Genomic DNA, 18195 nt, shown 5'->3' on the forward strand with positions numbered 1-18195 from the left:
CACCACAACTCTATCCCTGCGGCCCCTGATGGCCAGAGTTTGTGAACTCCAGAACTAGCAGAACTTCAGTGATAAGAAAAAACTTACAGTTCTTTGGCTTTAGCTGTAATCGCTACATCTGAGACATCTGAATGTATCTGACTTTTAACTACATAATTTTATAATTTTTGTTTTCAAATACTTCCACACTTGCAGAAAAGTTTTCACAAATAATACAGAAACTTCTGTCTACCCTTTATGCAGATTACCAATTCTTAATGCTTTGCTACACATGTCATTCTCTTTCCTCCCTATTATTTTTTTTAAAGATTTTATTTATTCATTTGACATAGAGAGATCACAAGCAGACAGAGAGGCAGGCAGAGAGAGAGAGAGGAAAGCAGGCTCCCCGCTGGGCAGAGAGCCCGAAGTGGGGCTCCATCTCAGGACCCTGAGATCATGACCTGAGCCGAAGGCAGATGCTTAACCCACTGAGCCACCCAGGCGCCCCTCTTTCTTCCATATTATTATTTATTTTTCTGAACCCTGTGAAATAGGCTGTGTCCATTATGGCTCTCCACCTCTTAACACTTCGGCGTGTTTCTAGCAACAAAATTGTGTTTTTACATATCCATAGCACCATGACGGATTTCAGGAAATCGTAACATGGATACAATATTTATCTAGTTGACAGCCCATATTCCAATTTTGCCAACTGTCTCAACAATGTCTTTCTTGGGATTCTTTTTTCCTCCAGTATAGGAGCCAATCCAAGATCATGCTTTGCAATTTGGTTTTCAAGTTTGTGTAGTCTTCTTTAATCTTTCGTGACAATGATGCTTTTCAAGGATACTGGTGAGGTATTTTGTGGACTGCTCCTCGGTCTGGGCTCCTCTGGTTCCTCCCTCGTAGACTCGGGCCATGCACCTGGGTTGGGATGGTGTGTTCCTCCCAGGAAATCCCACGCGATGTTCATCTGTGCTACCTTGGAGATGCCAACCCTTTAACCGCTTCACTGGGATTATCATTCACATTCCATAGCATTTACCCATTTAATAATTCGGTGTGCAACCAAGAACAACCAGTTTCCAGACACTTTCTCCACCCCAGAAGAACCTCCCTAGACATTAGCAGCCCCTCCCATGTGCTCCCAGCCACACTCCTCGGCCAAGCTGCCCTCCACCTCTGTCCATATAAATGCTGACGTACAGTGCGGGGTCTTTCATGACCGGCTTCCTTCCTCTGGTGTAATGTTTTCAAGGTCCAGGTCACGTTATTCTGTTCACTCAGTCAGGATGCTGCGTGATTTTTTCCCTTTGCAAGTCACAAACCCTCTATGGAGGCACTTTAAGACCACGCAAATATCCTGCTCCCTACCAGAATTTCCCCCAGATTTAATTTGATGGCTATCACGTGAACCAGTCTTGATCAAAACGGTTTACTGGGTTTGATCATCTCCACGGTTCCCGCCCCCCACAACTTCTCAGCCATTAGCTACACCACTTGAAGGGACGGGCGGTGGCCCTGCTCTTCTCAGCAAGCTCATGACTGTCCCAGTGATTTCCCCACAGAGCAGGTGCTCTGTCTCAGCGAGGGGGCAGCCAACATCCTCTGCTCCACGTCCCTCCCTGGAGCGGCTGGGACACCACCACCACCAAGGACTCCTCAGAGACAGCCCCCACCATCCCAGCTACAGTCCTGAGAACCCTGCCCCCCACTTCCTCTGAGCTGGGAAGGCTGAAGAGTGACACAAAAGCCTGCATCCCTTAGGTTTGGGTTCACTAGGTTCAAGGAACAAGGACTCCACCCCTACAACCGGAAATCACTAAGTGTTTAGCCTGGCTTGCACGCAACCGGGGTGCTAGGCGCCCGGCGAGGCAGAGGGTAGGTCACACACGGCCCCGACCCTCAAGGAAATGGTTCATGTAAGACTAAGACGACAGAGGGGCACCGGCTGGCTCAGTCAGAGGAGCAAGCAACTCTAGATCTCGGTATTTTGAGTTCGACCTCCACGTGTGGTGTAGAGAGGACGTCAATAAATAAAACTTAAAATATATATTTTTATAAAAGATTAAAACAACAGAAGAATCAGAATTTCCGGGGAACAAGGGGAATGTCCTGAGTGGTCCGACAGTCCTGGAAGGGGGAGTTCACCTCACAGAGGGGTCAAGGGGGCCATCTGTGGTGGGCTTTGACAGCCAGGCAGGTGCTACCCCCGATGGGGGGAGGCAATCCCAGGCACAGGGGCACCGTGGACTAAAGAAACCAGTGGGGGAGAGCAGGGCAAGTTCCCTGGGTCCCGAGGGCCCGGCGTGGAGTAGGAACTGGGCCTGTGGGTGGTGGGGAGCTGCCGAGGGCTTCACAGCAGAGCAAGTAGTCAGAGCTGAGATGCGAGCAAAGCTGTCATCTGGGGGCACAGACCGTGTAGGCCCAGAAACGTTGAGCCCCGGCTGCACTGACCGCCCTGTGACCCAGGAGGGCCCACATCTGTTGCATGGCTCCTGCAGCCAGGCCTGAGGGAGACACCTGTCACATGCACGGGCCCAGCCAGAGCTGGCCTATCCCCACAGGGAAGGTGCCTCTGCACCTGGGAAAACTCCCAGGGTTTGGCTTCTGTGCTGGTGCCTCGCTGTCCATCTTCCTTCCTGGCTTCCAGATGCTTCTCACTCTCAGGAGCCTCCAGGCGACCTGCATGCATGTGCCCAGCCCACCCAAACACAGGCTCCTGCACCACCACCCCCACCCCCGTCGCCAGGCAGCAAGGCCAGAAGCTTCCTTGAAGGCACCTGTACTCACGTGTTCTTGTGACGTCACACGGCCCAGGATCTGCAAGAAGGTGGTCAGGAGTAAGACTGGAGGACGGGGCCGGGGGAGCACAAAGGACGGTCAAAGGGCCAAAAACCACAGAACGGGACACTGAAAAAGTGACTGTTCCAGTGTGTGCGGGGGGTCCCAGAAGACACAGCGGGCTGGGCGCCAGTGCTCCCCAGTAAAGCAAGGGTCACCATAAAGCAAGTCACTCGTACCGCTCGCTTCCGGGACACATGTGAGTCCGGCTCACACCCGCCGGCGATGGCGGCCTCCTGGTTGTGCGACCGCAGTGCTGGGAAGGGCTGACGGGTCTCCAGCCCACAGTCCCCCTCAGATCGCTGCAAGGCCCGCACACACTTTTAATTCAACAAGTGGCAAATACAGCAAATAGGCACGGAGGCAAATAGGCATGGAGGTGGCAGGACGGCCCTCTTGGGGAAAATGCGGGGACTGGAGCCGCCCTGAAGCTGCCTGGCCCCAGGATACCTGGGCCATTTCCTTGGTGGAGTCTTGGGACAGGCTGTTCACGAAGACCACATTATTCCTGGCATAGGAGCTGGGCTTCCCAGTCAACAACGACCAAAGCCCATGGGGAGCTCGGCTCCCTCAGAGTGCTGCGGCCAGGCCTGTCCCACAGTCCAGCTTCCAGAACAGCCCTGGTCTCGTGTCAGCGCCTTCTGCCAAGAAAACAGCCTCTCCAGTGAATTTCAAAAAATGCCCAGTATATCCCTATGTTCTGCCATTTGAGTAAGAAAATACGGTCCCCACACCTTCACCTTAGCATCCCCTTAGAAACTCCGTTCCTGGTAAGCTCAGCTCAGCCTGGGGCACGGAGGCCCCGCACCCCGTTCTCTCGGGAAGCTCCCACACTGTAGGCCCAACGCACAGGCCTGGCCCCGGTGGTGGGGTTTCAAGGATCTGGGCCACTCGGAAGGTAAAGTTAAAGCCTGGGAGGGCATTTGTGTGTGCGACACACCTGCACACACATGCACACACACACACACTCCTCACGGGTCCCTGCTCGCATCGCCTCTAGCCCAACAGTGAGGTGGGCTTCGGGCCCTGGGTTTGGGGGGCACCCCCAGCGTGTCGGATGTGTGAGCCAGGTCTCGGCTCTGAGGGACCAGGAAGTGCTTCCGGGGGTCCTGCCCACCCTGCGGGATGGGGGCACTGAGAGAACACCCCCAGAAACGACCTTGGGAACAAAGAACATTCGGTCAATGCTAACTAGTGGTTAAGAGAACACAATGACCTTGTGAGGTGGCCAAGCACGAGTCCTGAGCTCCCGTCCCGCAGAGGCTCAGAGAGGTGAGGGGACCTGCTCAGAGTTCTGTGCTCTTGAGAACCAGAGCCAACTCGGAAACTGCCTCCAGCTTCCATGACACTTGGGGCTTCAGAAATCGGGACCCACCGCTGGAAATGTTACTCCGTTCCCTGCCGTCCAGGTCGTTCTGTCCAGCCCATTGCTCACTTCCCAGCCAACCAGTTCTGGTGGAAAGCATTCCCTCACCACTGTGACCACATGAGGGGGGCCCTTCCTCCACACTCACACACCCATTTACTACAGCGCACCCCCTGTCAGCCAGTCAGCCCTGCCAGAGGCGCTCGGAAGTCACTCTCCTTGGCTCAGCACTCGGTGACACTCACTGGAAACGCGGACTTCCCTAGTAGCACCCGCTGGCTGACCACTTCCAGCAGCTTGGTCCCTTGCAACATCTCAGAGCAAACAGGGATGCTGTTGTTGCTACTGAACATGACCTGGTCACCCCTGGCCCAAGCTGCGGCAGGACACATCCCACGGGAGACGCACGGAGCAGCTGTCACTCGGCTTCTGAGAGTGGCAATGTGCTGAACCCGTTGCCACCCCTGACACAGTGCCTCGTGGACACTGATTATTAACGATCCTGCGGGAACCCCACTGCCTCAGGCATCTCCCAGCACGTCACCGTTGTGAAAACACATCAGTAGTTGCATTAGACCAACAGAGCCCTACGGGAAGGAGGTTCACTGGAGACAATGCTGGTTCCATTTTTCGGATTACAAAAGTAATATGTTTTGTGTTTGTTTTAGAAAATTTGGGAAATGCGTAAAAGTATAAAGAAGAAAATAGCCCCCAGGCGCTCCCCACCTGTATGTAAATCTCCCAGGGTCGCCTGGATTTATCTACCCGTCTGTCTTCTACCTTGTACATGCTTGATTTTAAGATTGCACTGATCAGAGGTGCCTGGGTGGCTCAGTGGTTTAGGCTCTGCCTTTAGCCCAGGTCATGATCTCAGGATCCTGGGATCGAGCCCCACACCTGGGCTCTCTGCTCAGCAGGACACCTGCTTCCCCCCCGCCCACTCTCTGCCTGCCTCTCTGCCTACTTGTGATCTCTTTCTCTGTCAAATAAATAAATAAAATATTTATTAAAATAATAATAATAATTTAAAAATAAATTTTAAAAAAGATTGCACTGATCAGGAAACACACCATGAACTGAGCAACAACTTTTTAGGAAAGAAAGTAAGAAAAGAAAGAAACCATTTCTCTTGATAGCAGTCTCACATTCAGAAACATCCACATCTGGGGAAAAGAAGTGCCTTAGAATCCAGGAAATGCAAAAGATGTGAAATCCTACAGACCACACAATTTCAAACTACGTTTTTCTCATTTCTTCCTACAGCTTGCTGTTCCTCATCAGAAAGTCTTTGTAAACACATTTCAATGGGTAAATAATATTCTATCATCCTTCTATTGTTGTCATCTGGGTTTTTTTATAATACTGTTTTTATAGTCATCTCTATGCCTCACGTGGGCTCGAACTCATGACCCCGAGATGGAGAGTCGCCTGCTCCACCCACTGAGCCAGCCAGGCACCCAGGTTTGTTTATAATTTTCAATGTTATAAATAAGGCTTCGTGGCATATCTTTATGCCTAACTTTCTGTGCCTGTTTTTGATTGTTTTCTTAGGATGAGTTCCTGCAAGTGGAATTACTGACTTAAAGGGTATGAACATTTGAAGACTCTTTTTTTTTTTTAATATTTTATTTATTTATTTGGCAGACAGAGATCACAAGTAGGCAGAGAGGCAGGCAGAGAGAGAGAGAGGAGGAAGCAGGCTCCCTGCCGAGCAGAGAGCCCGATGCGGGGCTTGATCCCAGAACCCTGAGATCATGACCTGAGCCAAAGGCAGAGGCTCAACCCCCTGAGCCACCCAGGCGCCCCTGAAGACTCTTGATACGTAAAGTATCAAGCCAAACTGGTTTCCGGGAAAGATGTCCCAATTTACATTCCTATCAGTGACACATAAAAGCCCCTTCTCTTTCCGTGGCATTGATTCTTATCCCAGCCCTCCCCCCACAAAAAAGCAAGTAATACACAGTTTTTTAAAAATCAAATAGGGGGAAAAGGGCTTTTAGGGGAAAGCAACAGTTGCCTGTACTCAGAGCTTTCCCTGCCGAGTCCAGCTTTCCCGAAGGCAAGCACTTCTATTTATGGAACCCCGTCATGAACGAGGCTCTGTTCTAGGGTGCAGAGATACAGCGATGAACAGAACAGACCCAAACCAGCCAAACAAACAAAAAACAGACAATAGAGAAAATTAGTTAAATATACACTATGTTTGACAGCAACAGTGCTCTCGAGGAAAAGGAAGTAGGGAAAGGTAGGGCGTGTGGGGTGGAGGGGGAGTGGAGAGGAAGGGGAGAGCTGCCGTCTTAAGTGAGATCATCTAGGAAGGTGTCTGGGCTGAACTGTGTCCCCTCAAAACCCACACATTGAAATCCTCACCCCCAGCTCTTAAGACTGTGACTGTATTTGGAGATAAGATCTTTTTTTTTTTTTTTTTTTTTAAGATTCTTTTATTTATTTGGGTGGGGAGGGCAGAGGGAGAGAAGCTCAAGCAGACTCCCTCCTGCAGGGAGCCCGACATGGGGCATGATCCCATGACCCCGAGATCATGACCCGAGCTGAAGAAGCCAAGAGTCAGATACTCAACCAGCTGAGCCTCTGGGTGCCCCTGGAGGTTAGACCTTTAAAGAGGTGATTAAGTTAAAATGAGGTCTTTGGGTGGACCCTAACCCAGGACGACTTGTGTCCTTAAAAGAAGGGGAAATTAGGACACAGACACGCGCACGCACAGAGCAAAGACAGGGAGAGGACAGGGAGAGCACGGCCATCTATAAGCCAGGCAGAGAGGCCTCAGGAGAAGCCAGCCCAGCCTACAGAAGCATGAAGATAAATTCTTGTTGCTTAAGCCACCCCCTCTGTGGTACATGTTAAGAGGAACCCAGCACCCACAAAACAGCCGTGTGGCCTTGAGGCTGTGGCTCTGTAGCAGGTCCTGAATGTGTGAGCCACATATATATCTGTGGGACAAGCCCGCCAGGCAGAAGGAACAGCAAACAGCACTGCTCTGAGGTGCGAAGGTGGCTCCTAAAATGGGGGCACCTGGGTGGCTCAATTGGTTAAGTGTCTGCCTTCGGCTTGGGTCATGATCCTGGGGTCCTGGGATCAAGTCCCACATCAGGATCCATGCTCGGTGGGGAGTCTGCTTCTCCCTCTCCCTCTGCCTCTCCCCACCTCTCGTGTGTGTTCTCTCTCTCTGCTCTATTTCTTCCTTAAGTAAACAAATAAAATCTTAAAAAATAAACAAATAAAATAAAATATCCAAGGAATGGCAAAGAGGCCAGTAGGGCTGGAACAGAGTGAGCAAGAGGGAGAGCAGCGGGAGGTGAATCCAAAGGACGGTGGACAGAGGACGCTCTGGAGCTGCAGGCCCTGGTGTGGGGCTGGTCTAAACCGAGACATGCTGTAAGACTCTGAACACATGGTATGTAAAAAAGAAATATTAAACATATCCTTAACAATTGTGATTGACATGCACTGGATGATAAATTTATTGGGGATATTGAGTTAAATAAAATATACTAGGGGGGCGCCTGGGTGGCTCAGTGGGTTAAAGCCACTCAGGTCATGATCCCAGGGTCCTGGGATCGAGCCCCACATCGGGCTCTCTGCTTAGCAGGGAGCCTGCTTCCTCTCTCTCTGCCTGCTTCTCTGCCTACTTGTGATCTCTGTCAAATAAATAAATAAAATCTTAAAAAAAAAAAAAAAAAAATATATATATATATATATATATATACTAGGTAAAGTTAATTTCACCTGTTCCTTTTAGTGTTTTATGATATAGGTACCAGAAAATTTTAGATTATACCTGAGGCTCATCTTACCTTTCTTCGGGAAAGTTCTGGCCCCAGCCCTTGTGGGTTATGATAAAACCTTGAGCTTTGGCTCTGGGTGATGCAGAGCTGAGCCGTTGGAGGGTTTCCAGCTCAAAAAAATGACCTGATCTGACTCACTCATGATTTCAAAGGATAGTCCTGGTGGCCATGTTGAAAAGAGACCACTAGGAACATCAATAAAGGTGAGCAGACCATGGCAACCATTCAGGAGAAGATGGGGCTTGGACCAGCAAGGCAGAAGCAGCGTGGTAAGAAGTGGTCAGACACTGAATAGATTTTGAAAGCAGAGCCAAGAGCGTTTCCTGACAGATTGGGCGTGGGGTGTGAGAACAAGAGGAGTCAAGGATGAGACCGGGTTTATGCCTGAGCTCCTGGATGGATGCCATTTGCTGCAAGGGGGGCGAAGGAGGGAGAAGCAGGTCTGGGGAAGAACAGCGGGAGCTTGGTTTAGGTGAGTTAGTGTCGGATGCCTTGTGGTTTCCAAGTGGAGGTGTGGGGAAGTCAGTTGGGTATAAGACTCCAGAGTCCAGGGGGAGGTCCAAGTTGGAGATTTGGCTTTGGGAGTGGTCATTCTAAAGATGCAACTAAAAGCCAGGAGACACCATCAAAGGAGCTGGCGTAGGCAGGAAGAAGAGCAAGGTCAAAGAGAAGGCCAAGATCAAGAGCCTCAAGTGCCTCAGGGATCCCCAAGTTTGGAGGCTGCCAAGATGAGCAAGGGAGACGGAGAAGGAGCTGTGAGGTACAGAGTAAACCAAGAGAGGGAAGTGTTCCAGAAGCCAGAGGAAGACAGTGTTTTCAAGGAGGGCGTGGGGACTGTGTCTGGCGCTACGGAGCACTCCAGGAGGAGGAGATAGAGACCTGGGCATGGGATTTAGCAACCCGGAGGAGCTTGGGATCCTGCAAAGTACAATTCAGCTGAGTGGCGGACCACGGGTGCAGAACGACCACAATGGGTTCAAGAGAAAGCGAGCGGAGAGGGATTGGTGGCAGCCAATCCAGGAACTCCTGCAGGGACCTGTACTGTAAGGGGGAGCAGGGAAAGAGCAGTGGCGGGAGGGGGGTGGAAGATCAAAACAAGCTATTTTTAAAAGGGTGGGGGGACAATGTCAGCATGGACGGACACTGCTGGGACTGAACCAGTCGGTAAAGAAACAACGGTGATGTCAGAAAGAGTGGGAATTCTTCTGATGTTTTTCTAACCTCCGGCGTATACTTATATTGCTTTTTCATGTTTTATCAACATTAGGCATTGACTTTCTGCTATGGTATGTAAGATTAGCTGACTGACATCAGCCCTCAACTTCCCGCTGCTCTTGTTCCAATATTATCCCAGTATATCATCGTCCCACAATTGTCCCACTGTCCCAACATAGCCCTATTTCGGTTCATACACTGATCACCTTGGTACCCTTTATTTCTTGGTCTACAAACTACTGACAGCATCTCTTGACGACGCCCCCAACTTTATACGGGGAGAGGAGTCACACCTCTCCCCTACCCTCTCTGCATCCGTCAGCTTTGCAGGGTGCCCTAGGGTGGTAACGATGCCAGCTGCTGCAAGATCTTGGCAACTCACGCTTATTTCTTAGCCCTATGATGTGCCGTTCCCTGTTTCTGATGCCCTTTTGATTCTGGGAAGCAGCCTGAAGAGCAGCCTCCCTCTGAGACCTGCCACTCTCACGAGAGCACAAGAAGACCAATGCCAGAACCTCACAAGGCCCCTTAAAGTGTCTGCTCGGTCATGGCCTATGTCACTGCCACTCACATCCGACTGGCCAGAGCAAGTCACGTGGCCAAGCCTGTTATCAGCGCACAGGGAAGGAAGGATCCCCCTTCCCCAGGAAGCATGGCAAGCCACATAGTGTCAGGCACAGATGTGCCATCCTCTTTTCAGGGAGGACAGTGAATAATAGAGAATAATAATCTATCACAATCCACCTGCCGACTTCTACGGGCCATAGTTTTCCTTTTATGTTGTCAAGATGGAAAAACTTTACATCTTCCTTTATAGCTATTATTAAGCAGTCTTCAGCGCCTTGTCTGTGGTTGCTTTTAAAAGCTGAAAACCACTGAGCAGCATTTATATTATTATGACTAAGCAAATATTCTTTGCTGCAGAGTCAAAGCGGTGCTAAGAGCCCATACTGTGCACCACAGTTCCAATGACACAGACTCTATGCGCCTCGAAGAGCCTTTTTTATATTCCATCATTTGCTCCATATCAGGCCACATTTTGATCTGCTTCATATTTGAGCTATGCCTTCCCTGAAAAATTTTTGGTCTCCCCAAAATCGCTCATTACCTCTCTTTTTTTTTATTGTTGGTGGAAGAAACATGTGTTTTCTACACCCTATCCCCAATACCTTCCAAATCCTTTCTCATTCCATTTATTGTTTGGAATATTTTTATTCTTCTTTTTTGAAGTCTGTTGACCTTCTGATCTAATTGGGCATTTTGCTTCACTTTTGGATTTTAATGCTTTTCCAGAGCCTTTTGTCTTTACTGTTGTTACTAATTGCCTTCCTTTTTTTTTTTTTAATCAAATGTTTAATTTCTGGCAGTCCCAATAATACTCTTAGCTCTATGGAATGTTCCCTTTTCACACCATTCTCAGAAAACTCTTCCTTGGGGCCCTCATCTTCCCACTCTAAAGAAGACTGACTGCTCTCAGGCCTGCTGAATGATTTTATCCTCGATTTTCATGGCTGCCCTGAATCGGATCCCTTGTTTCCTGGATCTCGTATCTTCTCTCTTGGTTTACTCTCTGGTTTTACTGAAATACATACTTAAATAACTTCCTTTAAAAGGTTGAATATGATGTAAATTTCCTGGATCCTTGCATGCTTGGGACCACTGTACTTACATATAAAATAAAGGCATTGGACCAGATGATCTCCAATGTCTATTCCAGGAGTATAATTCTAGTCAATATTCATTCACATATACTATACTATATCAAGGAGAAATTTAAAATGGTTGCTACTTTCAAGGAACTTACATTTACAGAAGCAAAAAATAAACTCTTGAAACAATTAAAAAAAAAAGTCAGCAATAGATGCCACAAGATAGGGCAATAATCATCAGCAGTTTGGGCCTCGGGGCTAGAAGAAAGACAGAAACTGAGCCATCCCATGATTCTTTTGCTACGGAGGCAAGACTTTAGTTGGGTGTCAAAGGGTAGGCAGTATATTAGAGATAGACTAAATATTTATGAATATCCAACAGTCGATTTATGGCTAACATTAGTCTGAAGGAATGGGTAATGGTCACTTCCCTGTCGCCATCTGAGTCACCAACATTTTCGTTGCACCAACTCAATCAATAAAGATAAAATTTTTAAGTATGAAAGTATAATTTTGTCTGTAACCTAACAAACTTTCCATCCATTCTGGGGCATAACAATTAATTTTCATCACATATGTAAAGAATTGTGTATAAACTTATAAATGCCCTGTTTTTCGGACTGTGAAGTTACTGACCATGGATATTTTTAAAGATTTTAAAGATTTATTTGCTGATTTGTTTGAGAGAGAGTATATGCACACTGTGCGCATGGGCAGGGGGAGGGATAAAGGGAGAAGGAGAGAGAAGCCCATCTCAAGACCCTGAGATCATGACCTGAGCCAAGGAAACCAAGAGTCGAATGCTTAACCAACTGAGCCACCCAGGCACCCCTATTGTCATCCATTTTTAAAATTTCTTTTGTATTGTTCCAATGAGGAGTCAGAGTGACCACAAATCAGAAATCCCAGGAGAGGAAACTTCCTCGACAGAGTGACAGCACTGTCACTTATATCGACAAGTCGCCGGGGATTGTAAGGACTGGGCTTCTCACACTAGAGACACCTGTCAGAGGAACCACATGCCTGCCTCCAGCCGCCCCCCACTCCACCCACTCTGTCCCATTTGATTTGCAGATGTGGAAAAGACTTGCAGAGGAGCAAGTTTCCAGAAAAAAGAACCAATCTTGGGGCCAAAGGTCTGACCCATTTTCGAAGAGTGGAAGTAAAGTGAGGGTAGCAAGGGCTTGCGGCCCTGTGGCTGACTCCCTAGGCAGGGTCTCACCTCCTACAACACCTCTGAGAGGCTTTCTCTGGACCCCACGTCCTTCTAGGAAGAAGTAACTGTGCTCAAACACTCTGTTCTTGCTGCCTTGACAGCATTTATCAAATCCAAACTAAGTTTGCCTCCATGTTCCCATAGTCTCTGACACCTGGACTGACTTACTCATCCTCACGCCCCTGCGCCTGGTAGGTAGTGGATGCTCTGTGCTGGTTGAATGAATGAGAGCACATGCATTGAAAAAAAGCTGCATTTCATCAAAGGGCAGAGCCCGACATCAATATTCAGTTTTCATGGGAGCTTCAGATAAGCCACAAGGACCTGGCAGAGCCTGGCAGAGGGGATCTAGGCCAAGGAGATGATTTCCAGGTACTGAGGCCACTCACACCGCTCATGGAGGACAAATAAAACAAAACAACAACAACAACAACAACAACAAAAAAGCCAACAGAACAGAACACACCTGCAAGTTTTGCGTGGCCTGCATTGTCACCCTGGGCTCCACTGCAGAGAGATCCACAAGGACTCAAAGCCAAGGTCCTGGAGAGTGTCCAACACACCCAGTGGTGGGGGGCAGTGCTCAGCCCTGCAGAAGGGCCAGGGGCAAGAGGAACCCACTCTCCCAGGAGCACTGCCTCTTTGCCCAACCGCTGAGCTTTCTAGAATTTCATACGGTCCTCTCCACAGTCCAGAGTGAAAGGCATCCTTGACTTACAGATGAGAAACACCACCCAGGATCAGGAGCCCCTCCCTGGGAGTGCAGAAGCCAGCAGGGTGGGGGGAGGAGGGGTGGAGCTGTGCGCCTGCCAACCAGACAATGACAAGCAAAACAAAACGGGGTGGGGGGGGGGGTGTTCCTGGATTCGGTCCTTGAAAATTCAGAAAACTGTACACCCTTGGCTCACCTGTTTTATTACTTTTGCATTTGCTAATTTCCCCTTTATTTTCTTCTGGCTTCTCAGAAAGTATTACTAGAAAAATCCCATAGGATTCTGATCTAACAAAGGGAGGTGCAAAGAGGGAAGACAGAGCTGGATGCCAGGGGCAGAGGCATAACCCAGAGTGGGGAGAGCTGGGAAAGCCAGTACAGCGTGGAGGTGGGCAGCTAGTTGCTGCCTCCTGCATCGGTCTGCCGGTCTGCCGTGGGCAGGGGCGGAGGGGAGAGATCCCCTCACCCAGCAGCTTGGGACGACCCCTCCCAAACGGGAACGCAATGCATCTAATTCTGCAAAAGACCATACAAGGTGCCCTTTACTTCACTTTTTTTTAAAAAAGGGGAATGAAGACCCATCCCAGACCGTGATCTTCAGGTCCCCAGAGACTAGGCGGTGCGTTTGTACTCCAGCAGGTGGGAATTTCTGACGCAAACTAACAACAGCTAGCTGTCCCTGCGGCGTCTAACTGTGGGGACAGCCGGCCTGGTGACACGGCCCTGGGCCGGGGGAGGGGACGGAGGGGACAGGCTGCTGGACTCGCCGCCAGGGGGGAGCACCGCTGCCGCCCACCTAACTTCCTGCTCAGACAGATCTGCAAGCCCGGCCTCCGCAGCCACCCAGGGCACAAGCAGAAGCAAGCACCGAAGGGAAAGTGAACGCGACCCGCGTGGACGGGCGTGACCTTCGCTACCCTGGCCACGCACCGCCCCAGGGAGCCGGCTAAGCGCGAGGCCGTGAGAAAGGCCATAGTAAATCAGCAAACGTCTTCCAGCTGACCTCTGTTCTTGGGAATTTGGAGCCAGGCGCTGGCAACTGGCTGGGGCGGGGGCAGGCTCTCTCCTGGGGAGGGCACAGAGGTGGCTACCGCTCTAGTCCCGCACGCACTTGGGGTGCGGGGGGGCCTCCCGGCAAGAACAGCGGATGCCAAGCAAGCAAGCAAGCAAGCAAGCAAGCCGGGAGTTGGGGGAGGGCACGCAGACAGAGATTTGCGGTTGGGTCAGGAGAGGGAGGGTCAGGGAAACTTCTCTCTGCAACCTTGAGCACCCCTACCTCTGTAATGGGACTCTTAAAATTTGGGACACTGGGAGCAACAGGGCCTCCTCCGGGCAGCCAGAGTCCCACACAGAATTATATCGGCGCGCTCCCCACTTTCTTGAGAGCCGAAGGGAGCTATGGGGTGACCTCTGGCCGAGAGTGGTCCAAACCCACAGGAATTCAAACTGATGAGACCGTCCCCCTCCCCGGGTGCTGGCGGAATCGCGGACACCCCGGAAGGAGGCAGGGGACACTCGCCCCCGCACGGTCCGCACCCCGCGAAGACAGTAGGGCTCGCGGGGTGTCTCCAAAGCCCGGCTAGTCCCCCTCTTCCCGACCTCGGCGGACCTCTCTAACGCCCGGGAGCTCCACGCCGCCGCGCTCCCCCGGCTGGGCCCCCAGCCCCTCGAAGAAAGGGGCTCCCAGGAGCGCGCGCTAGGGGCAGGATTCCGGGGCGTCTGGAGCGGAGGCTCGCGGGGGCCGGGGGAGCCGCCAGCTGGCCCCGGGTCCCCGGGAAAGTTCCGGCTCTTGGGGCCGCACCATCGCGCTCACAGGTGGGAGGAGGTAAAGGGCGGGTCAGGGAGCCCCAAGAGACGCCTCCCCCCGGGCGCCCACTCCGCAAGCCTTGGCCACCCGCCTGGGGGCGCTGGGAGCGCGGGCCGGGGCGCGCGCGGGCGCCACCCGAGGGCGTCCCCCGGTGCCCTCCGCGGCGGGGCTCAGGGCGCAGGGGTCGCGAGCGCCGCTGCGTCTTACCCAATCCCGGCACGAAGGTGTTGAGGAAGAGGCAGATGACGGCCACCGGGAAGGGCATGTAGGGGATGGCGGCGCGCAGGGGGCCCTTCTTCTCGCGGACCTGCACCACCACCCCGCTGGACGAGGACGCGGCGCGGGGGTCAGCCGCCGCCACCGCCGCCGCCGCCGCCGCCGTCTCGGCGTCTTTGTGCGAGGGCTCCATGGCGGGGCGCGCACAGGGGCGGGTGGCGGCGGCTCTGGGCCCCGGGCTCCGCGCCGAGCTCAGGCGGCCAGCGTGCTCCGGCGCCGCGCGGCTCGCCGAGAACCCCGCACTCCCGCGTCCCCACGCGCCCGGCCCTCTGCCGCGCGCTGCGCCGCGCCCACACCCCGGCGCGGGGCGGAGAGGGCGGCGCGACACTCGGCGACAGCGCTCCGACGCCCCTCCCCGCCAGGCCCCTTCCCCGCCCTTCTCCCCGCCTCCCCCCACAAAATGCCACTTGCCGATCCCGGCGGAGGCAGGAAAGTAGAAGAGGAACGCGGAGGGAGCTCGTGCGGTGCAGGTCCTGGGAGGGATGGACGCAGCTCGCCCCCGGGAACAGGTGAGCCGGGCGCGAGTCTCTGCCCGGGGCACCGCGAACGGGGCTGGTGTGCTCGGCGGGCCCTGTCGCGAAAGCCACACAGCGCTGGGCGGAGGGAGGCCAGGGGCGCACAGCTCTAAAGGGATTTCGTTCCAGTCGATAATAGTGCTGAAAGCAGGAGACGCGGCTTTTCAGACTGGGTCACGACTGGTTAAGATGGGACCGTCCCCTACAGACAGACAGACAGACACACACACACACATACATACATACACACACACGGAAGGCGGTTAGAAATGCGGGATGTTGGGAACCAAGCCGTGAACTGTCCTGGAGGAAAACCTGGCCTTTTGTGTGCTCGACGTGGTGATTCAAAAGCCAGCGGGGACACAGCGCCGTCTGGTGTTGACAATGTGACAGTTTGTAGAAGCGAGAGGGTTCACCCGCGGCAGGAGCCCCTGTACTGAATTAGGGTTTGGGGGGGATTTTTTTAAGTGGGCTCCCTGCCCAGCATTGGAGCTCAACGCAGGCTCCAACTAGGACCCTGAGGTCAAGACCTGAGTTGAGATCAGGAGTCCGAGGCTTATACAAATGAGGCACCCAGGCACCCCTGAATTAGGGTTTTTGAATAATGCTGCCCTGACCTCTACACCTGGAAAAGTGATAGGTTGAAAGCAACCATCTCTTACCTTAGGGAGACGTTTTGTGAGTTGGAATTACCCAGATATTAAGGGAACAGTCTGGATGATCAGAAGAAGGCAAATCCATTTCCCTCTCCATGTCCCTCCTTCTCCAGGAGTAATAGTGATTGTAGGGGTCAGAGGAAGGCTGCTGAAAGACCACAGGTTGTTATGGGTCCCTGGATAAAATAATTCTAAAAGCAGATGCTCAGGGGATACTGAAGATACTCCGGACACACACTCACTTGCAGGCTCGTGTGTTGCATGTGCACACACAGTAATTAGCTCAGACCTGCAGTCGGGGTGAACAAGACTGAAAATTTCAGTCCCGACTCCGCCACTCATTACCTGTATGACTCAGAAGAGCTCACAACCTCTTCTGGGCTCAGACTGTAACATCAAAGCAGGAATTGATTCGAATTTATTGAAGGTCGAATACTACTTTGGTTCTAGGGAGAGTTAGGAAGGAATAAAACCCAGGCTCTTTCTTCAATGGTCTAATAGACCAACTGAGTCACGGTGATAGAGTTAGGCAGTGACAGATGGCAAGGTGCTGAGCAAATGTGGGCCTGTCCGTGGAGCTGCTGCCCACTGTGGGTGTAGCAATAGCTAGCTACCTGCAGGAGACCTATTTTTTTTTTTTAAACAAATGCTTCCTGGACACCTGAGTGGCTCAAGTCTGTGAAACATCTGCCTCAGGTCATGATCCCTGGGTCTTGAAATTGAGCCCACATTGGACCCCTTGCTCATTGGGGGGCCTGCCTCTCTGTCTGCCTGTGGTCTCTCTTTTCTCTGACAAAAAATAAAGTCTTCTAAGCGGCTGCCTTTGGCTCAGGTCATGATCCCGGGGTCCCAGGATCGAGTCCCACATTGGGCTCCCTGCTTGGCAGGGAATCTTCTTCTCCCTCCGCCTGCTGCTCCCCGTGCTTGTGCACGCGCGTGCTCTCTGTCTCATTCTATCTCAAATAAATAAATAAACGTCTTTTTTTTTTTTTTTAATAAAATAAAAAACAAACACTTCTTGATCGGAGCGCTCTCTGCCAGGCACTGTTCTAAGCACTTTACACATTTTCACTCACTGAATTCTTATCACAACTCTACGGAGTATCATGGATTCCCCATTTTGCGGATGAGGGATAAGCCTGGGAGCACTGAGGGGTTGAGTAGCTTGCACACGGTCATCTGCTTGTAAATGACACAGCCAGGATTGGAATGCAGGCAATCTGGCCCCAGAATCCATACAGATAGCTGTTATTTTATTCAGAAACCCAGGAAATAACCCACATTCTATGAATATTCTCTCACAGATCACCTGAACTATTTTAGGGCCATGCAAACACTATTCTTCCTTGGGGGGAAAAAAGGATTTCAAGGAAGAAAATAGAATTACATCTCCCAGCTTGCTAGATGATTCACTTAATGGTCTAGATGTCAGAAAGACATCCAGGCATCAGCAGCACATACAAAAGCATGAAGTCTAGGAAAGTAGGGAACGTTCTGGGGATTGCCGTATGCCTGGGGCTCGGCTGGGGCGTGTGCAGGAGGGACAGGAGTTGGCTCTGGGGTGGGCAGGAACCTGGCAAGGAAGAGAAAAGGAATCTGGATTTCATCCTGGTGGCCATGGGGAATCCCTGGAACATTTCCAGGAAGGGTGTGGCGTGACATGGGGGTTCCAAGGCACTATTACTCTGTAACAAACTACCCCAGAATCTCGTGGCTTGACCCAACTTTTGGGTAACACTCACAAATCCAGTAGGTCAGGAAATGTCTGGAGGCTTAGCAGGGAAGACGCAGATGGTGGCAGTTAGAGCCACTGGGGCTGAGGGTTCATTTCCAAAGGGGCGCACAGGTCGGGTACTTGAGAGCTGGCTCAACCAGGCACATTCCCTAGACCTCTTTTTAGTGGGAAAAAATAACATTTTTGCTGAGATCTGCTTCCAGACTGCTCTCAGGCACTGTTTTAAGCACTTTGCACATTTTCACTCATTTCACTCCAAGAAATTTGTACACCAACATAGATGGCTCCTGCTGGCCAACACTGGCACTGTGGCATCGGCGGTAGAAGGATTTGGCTTGAAGCTCCGCATCTTTGAACAATATCTTGACCTCTCTCCGCCTCAGGCTCCAAAATCAGAAATATTACTGATCTCATTTGTT

At 51.6% G+C, this 18195-nt stretch overlaps 1 protein-coding gene across 2 annotated transcripts in view; it reads right to left on the minus strand.

Annotated features, from left to right (window-relative positions):
• STUM (stum, mechanosensory transduction mediator homolog) overlaps positions 1-15153 on the minus strand; it is a 55045-nt gene extending 39892 nt beyond the window's left edge. The window contains exons 1-2 of one of the 2 annotated variants that reach the window (XM_059412891.1): positions 14802-15153; positions 2776-2805 (exon numbers count right to left, since the gene is read on the minus strand). In XM_059412891.1, the coding sequence (XP_059268874.1) occupies positions 2776-2805; positions 14802-15003 (232 nt within the window). In that variant the 5' untranslated portion in view covers positions 15004-15153. The remainder of the gene's footprint in view (positions 1-2775; positions 2806-14801) is intronic. The other variant, XM_059412892.1, reaches the window with a different exon arrangement.
• Positions 15154-18195: the final 3042 nt, after the last annotated feature.

This window comes from Mustela nigripes, chromosome 10, assembly GCF_022355385.1.
Source record: "Mustela nigripes isolate SB6536 chromosome 10, MUSNIG.SB6536, whole genome shotgun sequence".
Classification (NCBI taxonomy): Eukaryota; Metazoa; Chordata; class Mammalia; order Carnivora; family Mustelidae; genus Mustela; species Mustela nigripes.